The sequence below is a fragment of the Lycorma delicatula genome, chromosome 2, assembly GCF_047948215.1.
Source record: "Lycorma delicatula isolate Av1 chromosome 2, ASM4794821v1, whole genome shotgun sequence".
Lineage (NCBI taxonomy): Eukaryota > Metazoa > Arthropoda > Insecta > Hemiptera > Fulgoridae > Lycorma > Lycorma delicatula.
The window spans coordinates 124,072,093-124,083,861 of record NC_134456.1 but is presented as its reverse complement, the minus strand read 5'-3'; the positions used below and the strand labels follow the sequence as shown (position 1 = coordinate 124,083,861).

The window sequence follows — 11,769 nt, the reverse complement described above, 5'->3', positions numbered from 1 at the left end:
CATTCTTGGGCTCCATTTTCCCTGGTAGCATGTTTCTATGGTGAAGTGGATATATCCTAGTGAAAGCGTTCTCCATATTCGTTGCTCACAGCTCTAAGATTGTAGGGAAAAAATCCCGATTAGATTCTAACAAATGTATCTTTAGTTACATCCATGTGTTTTTTAGTTTTTAAAAAGCTGCGATTTGTAAGTTTTTTGTTGTTACCTGCTTTATGATTTCCAAGGAAGTTATTTACAACCTTTTTTACAATATTTCCACACAGCAATCTCAGTCATTCAAATTCAATATCATTCATTAGTTTTATTTCCAAATTTGTTTTTTACAATGTGAAATCTAGTCCCACCATGATCCATTGCTAAAATTTCATTAAACATATATTAATTTTATAATTAAAATAAATTTTTTTACCTATAAAGTACTGCTAACTTGTATAATAATTCTTCTAACTTGTACGCTAGCGTAATGTGTAGTGGTGGTAGGTAAAGTTTTCAGGTTTTACTACATTCTTTCCTAGTTAATATTTTTCTGGCCACTATTTTTTAACATGATTCTTCCTACCTCTGCTGTCCAATATACACTGATTTTACAGGGAAAAATAAAATAAATTGCTAGGAAAAGTAGTAGCACCACTAAATGTTAAACATACAAGAGCTCGCACTTGTCTGATGTTGAGATTTTTCTTAGCCAGGATGATAAATTGTTTACAGTATTACATTCAGCACTGAGTCACCAAAACAAAATTCACATATGCTGCACAATGTCTGAATAATACTAGGCAACTTAATAACAGTTAAAAAAAAAACGACATGAATCATGCATGTAGCATTTTTAATCATTTTAATTACTATGTAAATAGTAATATTGTATCTACAGCAAACTACACCAGCCAGTTTTCATGGCTATTTATCAATTCAAATAATACTTTTTAGCAACTGATCTGTTGCAATATATATATATATATATTGCAAAATTTGGTATTTATAAGTATTTTCTTATAATCGTTAATGCAAAATTCTTATTTGTGTAAACTGTATATTTACAGTTTACACAAAAAAGAATTTTGCAATCACAACGTGATTGACATCTTCAAATGAAATACGCATACCTGAGTCATAAGACTTGACTAATAACAACAAATCAACTATTGATTTTATATTCACATGAAATAAAAATTTTAATTCATGAAGCTGTGATTATAAAGTCTGCTGAACTTCTCAATAAAAAAATAAGGCTTTGAATTTTATTTTAAGTGAATAAAACTGAAATGTGTTCTAACTAATAAAATGCTAATTTAACAACTGAAATTAAACTTTTTTGAAAATAAAAATTTTGCCAAATCAAACAGCCTTAACTTGGGAAAAACCTCTGAATACATTAAAAAAATTCTCAGTTCCTTATTTTCCTACATTATTTTTAAGAATGTAAACTACAACAGTTCCCAAACAAGTATAAAGTGTTCATATATTTAAGACTAAATAACATGTTATATAACATTCTCTAAAAATAATAATAATAGTAGTATTAACCCTTAGCTCTCAAATTTTTAATACCTCGTCACCTATATACTATATAATTTAGTGGAAAATTTAACCATCTAGTTGTATGTAATTTCTAACATTATCATTTACTATATCAATATTACATTTTTTTTTATAATACAAATTTGGGCAATTATTTCTATATATAACTGCTATTCTAAGTAGTTCTTTCTTTAGGGTATAATAGTTTTCAAAACACTGCCCAGAATGAAAGCCAGAAAACCATGCACATGTTACAGAAGAAAGCAGTTTCCTTTCTTCTGCTGTTTACTAATTCATTCTGAGTATTTTTATCTGTCCACTACGATGACTAAAACTGTCAATTATCAAAAAACTGCATTAATAAAATAATCATCATTTAGAACACGGGAACAAGAAATCATCACGTTTAAATTAAGAAGTGGACGCCCATAGCCTAAGAAATAATTCTGTCGCCTTATAATAAGCAACTAAGTTTTTCAATTAGTTCAAAAGATTACTTCTGTAGTCGAGTTATTATAGTTCAAATATGAGCATGGGCGTCGCCCGACATTTGAGTAAAACAGGACAGCAGCAGTGTGAGGCTCACACAACAGTCAAGGGTTAAGATTAGAATTTTTATATATTACATGAATAACAAAAAAATACATACTTTTTTTATGAAATAAATTTTTTTGGATGGTATTTTAATTAGTGCACAATAAATTGAATGCAGGTGGAAATTCTGATTAAAACGTACAAAATTTATTTTTTTCATAAGAGCATAAATTAATATAATATGGTCCGATTAATTAGTTTTTGATTTTATTTTATAACTTTTGTATAGAATTTATGGAAGTCAATGAGGCAGAATAGCAATATTCTGACTATCGATGATAGTAGTATATTTACACTGCTATTATTTAAATATATATATATATAAAATCAATACCTTTTAATCCAGAGTTGACATTTTGAAAAATATTTTTCTATTATTTTCAAACTTTACTGTAATAAAACCAAGAATCCTTGAATATAATCAATGTATTCAAGGATAAAGAACTTCTACAATACAATATAAATATTTCCATATGAAGCTAAATTCTGCCTATTTTAAAAACTTCTGTCAATTACAAGACCATGTATAAATGGCATCATATAAGGTAGGAGCTGTTGAATTATTACATTTTTATAGATTTGTGCATTTAATATCACTATTACAATCAAATTTCTTTGATTAAAATGATAGCTTCTACAACACATTTAAACTTACAATACTTTACACTACAAAACATATGAGGTGTGATCAAAAAATACGGTGAATGAATTTTTATAGAGGCAACTGCCGACGCTACATCCATATGCTGTAATTTGTCCAATAGCATGATCAACTGAGACAGGCAGGGACAAGTTGTAACATGTTCGAGCTTGCCAGTCAGCTGCCAGAGCCACTAGAGTGAGGTTGTGTTTATCGTGTCTGTCGCGCAACATGGATTTTGAACAACGCATTAAGTTTTGTTTTAAGTTGCAAAAGAGTGCCAAAGAAGCACACGAAATGTTAGAATCGGTGTACGGCGATAATGTGGTAACTTTGAAGACTGTGTACAAGTGGTATGGCCGATTTAAAAACGGAAATGAGTCTGTTGAAGACGAGCAGCGTGCGGGACGTCCAGTAACCTCAAAAACAGTTGAAAATATGCAAAAAGTGGAAACAATGGTTCGTTCAAACAGGCGAATGACTATTCGAGAGCTATTGGAAGACCTTAACATCTCGTACGGATCCGTTCAAAGCATTTTAACTAATGAATTGCAAATGAGACGAGTGAGTGCAAAATTTGTTTCCAGACTTTTGAGTGATGAACAGAAGGAAAATTGTGTGTCAATTTGCACGGAGTTGAAGGGTCGTCTTCATGCAGATCCGGACTTCATGGCCAAAATTGTAACTGGAGTTGAAAGTTGGGTCTATGGCTACGACCCTGAGACCAAAATGCAGAGTTCCCAATGGAAAACCAGTTCATCTCCTCGCCCTAAAAAGGCACGTCAGTCAAAATCCAACATCAAGGTCATGCTCGTTTTTTTAGATAGTGCGATCAGAGTTCGTTCCAAGGGGAACAACTGTAAACTCTGAATTTTATAAGGGTGTACTGCAATGCTTGCAAAACGAGGTACGAAGAAAGCGACCAGAAAAATGGACCAATTTCTTCTTCACCACACGCGCCGTGTCACACCTCGCTTCTCATTCGCGAGTTTTTGGCCGAAAAAAGTGTTCCTGTCTGTCAACATCCGCCATACTCATCAGATTTAGCACCACGCGACTTTTGGCTCTTCCCAAAAATTAAAACTGTGCTTAAAGGAAAACGTTTTGACACCATTGCTGACATTGAGAGGGGCACGACCGAGCAGCTGAAAGCCCTTCCGAAAGACGCCCTCCAGTCATGGAGTCAACATTGGGATAAGTGCATTGCTAGCCAAGGACAGTACTTTGAAGGAGATTAAATCGAATTCTATGTAACCTTATTACTTTTTTTAATAAAAAATTATTCACTGTATTTTTTTTATCACACCTCGTAGTTCTTCTAAACTCAAATGAGCATAATACAGAATAAGAACTTATTTATAGTGATGAGAAACTCTTTTTAATTATGCTGCATTTAAAATTTGTATTATTTCAATCAGTTATTTATACCATACATCAATCTGTGATTAATAAAAACAAGTAATTTACATTTATGAATTGTAAAAGCAATAAGTAATGCTTTACTATTTACTCAACACACAGTGTGGCTATATTTCCAGAAGTACATCAAAGACTTTGTTTTTCCTCTTTCTCTTATGTTTAAATCCTACAGCCTCAGTAACTTCCTTTAAAATATCAGTAATAATAATAAAATAATGTTTAGTCAGACATAATATCTTACGTACTCTACTAATAACAGTTCCAGCCTAGATGCTGCTGTTTCTGTATATGGACTTGATACTTTTAATCTAATAGATAAATAAAAATAAACAATGTAAATTATAACTATCACTTCCTTTTTAAAATTTTTCACAATTACGTTTTTCTCAGACATTTCATTCTCACAGGTCTTATTCTTGAAGAGAATGGACCAGTAGCTTTTTACTTTCTTCAAGCAATTAAACATAATAAAGATATACAGAAATGTCCCTTCTAAAGATATGGACTATAATAAAGAAACAAATGTGTAGCTCTAAAACTACATTTTTACAGAATGAAGTTCAGCATATATCTGCAAAATGAAGCCTTCAAGAAATTATGCTTAGTATATGTATTTGCCAACAAAGTTTTATCACTTTATACTGAAGTTTAATAATTATTCTATCACAGTGAATGTATTAATACAAAGCAATAAATTAAACTTCACTTGAACTGAACGTATACAAAAAAAAAATAGATGAAATAAAAAGTTCTTTTTCAGTTGTAAATAAACAGATTTTTTCTTTTTGTTAATATTATTACACAATAATAAATAAACAGTCTATAAAAAAAATAACAAAATATGTAAAAAGTTATTTAAATATAACAATAAAAGAAAGAAAGAGTTTACATATTTATACATAACTGTACAATTATACAATTCAATTACTTTATATTACAAAATAATAAAATGTCATACTTTTCATATAATTTTAAACCTGAATGACAATTTTAAACATTTCGATTAAAAAAATTAACTAATTATAATATTTTATCATACAATATTTATATACATTTATTTCATTAACTTTGTACTTATATATAAAATTAAAAAAAAACCTTCCTTTTTCTATTTTCTTTTTATAAAGAACTAGATTAAAAGAAGTAAATACAGAAACACTATACCAGTCTTGCACTTACATTATTAAATTACAATCCTATAACGTCCTGATTCAAGTATAAAAAAATTTAATTTATAATGGCACTGTGGAATTAATTTTCATTTTTTAGATGAGCCATTACTTTAGCTACTAAATCTCCCTTTTTGTCTTTTACTTTGCATGGTATTCCTTGAGCTCTTAAATATGCAATTAATGTAGTTGTGTTGACACGGGCCAAACCTTCTGAAGATCGAGCCATTGCACTTACATCCACATCTAACTGAACTTGAGGACGGCTCCTTTTTTTAACTCCCTAAAACAAATTAGTATAATAAAGTTAAACAGTTTGAGCATTTAAAAAACAAGGATTAAAAAAAAATATTTTTTTTTAAGAATTCATGATTTTCAAATATGTTTCTCAATTTTTTTTTTGTCTATCTTACAAAGTAGCAAAGACATTGAAATTTGCATAAAATTGTTATGTACTGTTAATTTTACATTTAGACATTTGAAATTATTCATTGCTAGTGAAGAAATGAAACTAAATAGAACTCAAGATAATGAAATAAGGAAAGGAAGATAATGAGAAGCTAATTATTAATGTAGAACACATTAAATGAGGTGTTTGTTATTTAGCAAAATTAGAAAGTATAAAAACTATTACAAAGCCAGCTGGTACAAGTCATGATAGTTTTTGTGCAGAATAGAAAAATGCTGGTATAAAATATAGTTTTTGCAATTAAAAGAATTTCTACTTTTTTTTTAAAGAAAAAACCATAAAAAATGTTGTGCAAACTAATACTTCGACATTTAAAAAAATGAAAAATAGGAAAAACAGAGTAGGCTTTTGAAAAATAGTACTATACAATGGGGATAAAATCAGGCTGATAAGAGTAAAAATAAATCATTTTTAAAAAATGCGAGGTTAGCTTTACGGCAGAATCCTATAAAAAGAAAATTAAGGTCAATGGAATGGATAAAAGACACTCAGGGTTAGTTAATTTGGTTGTAAAAAGATTAGTGCAGAGTAAAAAATGTAAGTAAGCATAAAATAAGAATAAAACAGATAACCGACACTAGAATATAGGAAATACAACAGGTCATTGAAAAAGGTTGCAGCAATTTAAAAAAATTATATCTCAGAAACACTAGAGATACTCAAACAAACATTTTATTTTTAAAAATTCATCAACTTAAAAAAGTTTTTTACATACCTTAGAATGTTTCAATATGAGCTGCATTCATCGCTCTGCAAACATCCAGCCAATAACACTACTCAATAAAAAATTTTTTTTTGAATGTTTCCTTCATTCACGAGTCAAACGAATATGACAAAGAAAATGTTTATTAGCGCCAGTTTCTGTGATATACAATAGGTGGAAGTATTTTATTGTAACGGATTAAGAGAAAATGATAAAATTACTTATACCAACAACATAGAAAGTCAATTTGACATTTATTTAATGATAGCTACATTCTAATTGTTCTTAACTGATGGAAGAATACCTGGTGGTTGGGTCTGAAAAATATCATGTGGTGGCTTCATGAGATCGTAGTCTTTTGGCTTTCCTCTTGTGAGTTCCGGAGTATCCCACACAGACCAGCAGTAATCCATACGCATTGCTTCATTTCAACGGCCCAGATATCTTTAATCCATTACAGAAATATTCTGATGGTATCTTTCTCTGTGTTCATCACTGACAACTCCACAACTAGGAGGGAAAAGTCCAGGTTTCAGTGGAGAAAATGGATTTGAAGGGACATAATGCATCTGAGTTGAAGGTATTTTTGCAGAAGTACTGTCACCAACTGACCGTAGTTTTCATCTCTTTTGTTGCCTAAAAATCCATGAATGACTTCCTTTAAGGTTTCCCAAGCTTCCTTTTCTTTCTCCTCCAAAATTCAAACAAATAAACAATCCTTTACAAGTTGTCAAATTTGTAGCCCAACAAAAATACCTTCCTTAACTTTGCATCACTTAATGTAGGAAATTTGACTCTTAAGTACTTAAAGACCGGTGTCCTTCTTGGTTCATACTTATGACATCATTTTTCATCAAATCCAGCTTTTTACATGCAGGTGTGGAAGAAGAACATCTTTTGGGTCCACGAGAGACTTGGCAACGACATTTTTCTCATTAAAGTTAAGATTTCTTGCAGGTAAGTCTGCTTGAATATGTGACTTCCTATCCTTACTGTCCCACATACATAAAAAGCAGCAGCAGTATTTAGTGTACCCCAGTTGCATTCCTAAGCGTACAATGATAACTTTTAGATTGCCACAGATTTACCACTTGAGCTCAGCATATTTGATTGAATCTAGGATTGCCATGTTTGTATAAGTCTCCATGTGAACTGGATAGCTGATATCCCCATATCCTACAACTATGTTACAATGTTTCAACAAGATGACGCACCCCCACACCCCAACCTAGCCATTCGACGTGCTCTCAATGAAAGTCCCTAATCGTTGGATTGGCAGGGCTGGTCCTGCGCTCTGGCCTCCGAGAAGCTCAGATTTGATACCCCTATTCCTTTCAGTGGGGATACGTTAAAAATACCGTCTACAGTGAAAAAAATCAGGGATGTACAACATTTAAGACAATGGATCACCACCGCCATTGCCACAGTCACAGCTGTGACGATCCAGCAGACCTGGGAAAAAGTCAATTATTGGCTGGATTTTTGCAGAGCGACCACCAACAGAGTTCATATTGAATGAAACATTCTAAGGTATGTACAAAAACTTTTTGAGTTGGTGAATTTTTAAAAACAGTACTTGTCTGATTATCTATAATAGTTTCTTATATGATTTTTTTTAAATCACTGCAACATCTTTTAATGATCTGTATAGAGATTAGCTTAACAAATGATGATTGAAGTGAATCAAACCAGTCAGATGAGTAATGGAAAAAGTAATCTTCATTTCTGCTGTTTGACAATTAATCATGATTCATCCATTTTTTAATGTTTGTTTTTTTGTATTAAGTTATGAGTTGCCGCAGGCTGTCGTATTAAGCATCCTAGTTTGCCTGTGAGCTGGTTTTTGAAATGTGATCCCAGGGTTAGAGTGAAGAGGAGATCGTTTACATTACATCAGATAACTGTTTACACGGAGAGACTAATGGTTGCCATGAAAGATGGTGCCTGCGTTCAAACTATTGTTTCTCAGTTAAAAAAAAACTGCATAATAAAAATGAAAGTGTTGTCAGAAACTGCAACTACTTTTACACTAACTGGATTTGGTTAATTTTAGTTAGCATCATTTATTTGAAAATTAGGAGCATGAAAAGCAGAAAATGATTTTTTGCACTTTTTTTTGAGAATGTCAACTTTAAATTACTATAAAATCAAAACCGATTGTGATAAAAATTTTCTACTTTTGGAGGTAGATCAAACAACCGTTTATCAATAACCATTATTAAGATTTCACACAAAACTACTATTATTTAAGAGTACAGATTGTTTCAAGTAAAACCATCTCATTTAAGTTAATAATAGGTGTAGAAAAAATAAATGTCTAATAATCGGGCATTAATTTTGTAGTTTAAATTATTAAAAATTCATGTTTTAAGGTGAAAATCATAAAAATCGATTTAAAAATGTGGCAATATACAATGGACTGAAGTCTCAGTGAGTGGTACAGTCTCAATTATGTAATGCCTTCTATTTGTGTTCTATTCATGAATCTTTTACACTATTACATGTGATAATCAGTATTTATGTTAATTAATTAAATATACATAAATAAATATATTATTGCAATTATGTGTACATTTCAAGTCATGCAAGAAATAAAAAAAAGGCCTTACTTTATGTTTGTAAAGCAAACAATAAAAATTATGAAACTGTTCAGAAACATGGTTGATTTTAACCACTGTTTGTTTGTTTTCTTATTTAATTATTATTTGAATACTGATGGAGGGCTAATAGAATTAAATTTACACCCCTGTTCATGGATAAGATTGTTATACAATAGCAAGTAATTTTTTTTCAGTACGATGACTCAATTTCCAGAACATGTTGTTGCTGCTGCTATTTGTCTATGTTCTTACTTTATTTTCTCATATTGTGATGCCACTGTATAGTAGTATAAATTAATTTCAATGCTAATCGTTAGACTGATTAAGATTCCTTAAGCACTTGGCTGTGATATCTAATAAATTAGTTGGATTTTTGATTTCCATATGTTCAGTTGATGTTGGTTTCTTAGCAAGTTAATTTAATGGGCCGCATTATGTCAAATACAGTTTAGAATGGTATGTTAATTTGCGGTTTTTTATCACATTATAAGTTAAAGATTTTTCCCCCTAATTTTTCTGTGACTATCTAAAGAGTAATATGAACAAAGACTTCATTTTCTGGTCAACATGGCTGTACAATTAAGACAAATTGTTACAGTTAAAAAATTGTTACAATTAAGTAATTGTACAGTTAAAACAAATTTTTTTGTATATCCGTAGTGTGATAAACTTTGATAAAATTAAAGAACTTATTGTTAAAGCATGTAGTATTAGTTGGAGGCCAGTACAAAGGATATGTAGTGCAGCTATAGAGTGCGATATTAACAACAATTGCATTCAGTTTGAAACGCCAGAGAAAAATATGCCACGAAATGCAAATCTATTACTGGACAATTTCAACCATAAAGCATCGCACAGAATCATATATCAGTACTATGATTGGAATGAATCCCTATCGTTAAGAAGCTCAGCAAGGAAATGTGCGCGGAAAACTGGATGTAAATCTATATACTGTTTGTCATATTTAGAAAAAAACTGGTTTTTGATATAAAAAATGAAAGATATTTCTTGATGAAAGAAAATCTGATATTGCATTAAAAAGAATTGAATTTTTAAACACATTTCACTAATTAAAAACAAAAGGTGATGATTGAATCATATTTCACATGGGTTAAATGAAAATTATTCTCATAAATACATGACAAGATTCGAAAAAAATGGAGGGATTAAAATACTCAACAGAAAAGGCGGTCATTTAATAGTGTCATGCAAGTTCGGCTAAAACAGGATTTATTAAAGAATATTAATGAGTTTTCCACAGTAAATTGAAAACGGGTTTAAATTTTAAATTATCATTTATAAATGAAAAAAGTTTTAAAAATTGGTTTATAAATGACTTTTTAAAATACTTACATGAAAGGAGGGTAATAGTAATGGATAACACAAGTTATCACACTGCTGCAGAGAATTAAGTTCCCACCAACAGCTGGAGGAAAGCTGAAATCCGACAGTGGCTTCAAGAAAAAGCGGTTGCTTACAATGATACTACAACTAAACAGCTTTTTTTTGCAACAGCTGTTGCAAAAAATACTTTTGTGTAAGAATGAACATAAACTGTAAGAAATTGATGTTAAAGCCAGTGAAAAAAGACTTTCTGTTATTCACCTAATGCCAAATAACTGTCATAATGTGATAGAGCTTTATACAGATGCAACTGAAGAGGAACGTTGCTGATTGAAATCGAATTTTCAAGTTGGCATATGTTGGAAATTAATTAATGAGAGGAATTAGAAAACGTTTTGGCTGAGAACTGGGAAAAATGTGTTTTGCATAAAGAAAATATCAAAGATGATTTCTGCAACGAAGTCATGTGAGATGATGTAGAAAAATTCATCATAAATCTTCAGGAATAAAAATCTGATGAAAATGATTTTGATACTTCAGAAAACAATGAAGAAGAGGATGAAGCCTTAGTGGAACAACTTCTGACAGAGTACTGTAAGTAATCATTACAAACAATTTTTACAAATTTTTGTATGATTATGGAAAAATTATAATTCTAACCCTACAAAAAAAAAAAAAAAATTGTAATCTGGAAGATATCAAGAGATACTTCTAAATCATTAGAAATCAAAAAAGAAATTATGATAAACAGCAGTGTAAAATTTTGCTACAAATAATAAGAGATTTTACCAAATTTTTAAATCCAAATTATCAGGCTTAAACCCAATTTGTACTAACTTTGGGAATGAAAAGGGGGGGTCTAATAATGAATAATCAAGAAAATCTAATACAATTAACTAAATATTTTGAAAACAGAATGAATTGTCCCAACCCTAAAGAAACCTTTAACTTCCAGAAAAACAATGGAAACTCCCAAATTTCCCAACCTCCAAAGACAAGAGGAAATAAAAAAATATTCTAACAATGAACTGAGCAAAAAACTGGAATGAATCTTTAAAGAATTCCAAAAGATAGGAAAAACACTTTAATACATCCCTTCCACAAAGAAGGAAATAAAACAAACATGAACAACTATAAAGGAATTTCACTGTTGTCAGTCTCATACAAAGTTTTGTCCAAAACATTAAGTAAAATACAACCAATAATAGGAAAATAAATTGGAGGATATCAGGGTGGATTTAGATCTGGAAAAAGTTGTGCAGAGCAAATCTTTAATTTAAACAAATTTTACTATATCAAAAAATAAAAAA

General features: G+C 30.5%; 1 protein-coding gene across 1 annotated transcript in view; it reads right to left on the bottom strand.

The window, feature by feature from the left end:
- Positions 1–1,822: 1,822 nt before the first annotated feature.
- Positions 1,823–11,769, bottom strand: part of LOC142319942 (uncharacterized) — a 32,513-nt gene continuing 22,566 nt past the window's right edge. The window contains exon 5 of the mRNA XM_075357619.1: positions 1,823–5,626. Coding sequence (XP_075213734.1) covers positions 5,426–5,626 — 201 coding nt within the window. The 3' untranslated portion in view covers positions 1,823–5,425. The remainder of the gene's footprint in view (positions 5,627–11,769) is intronic.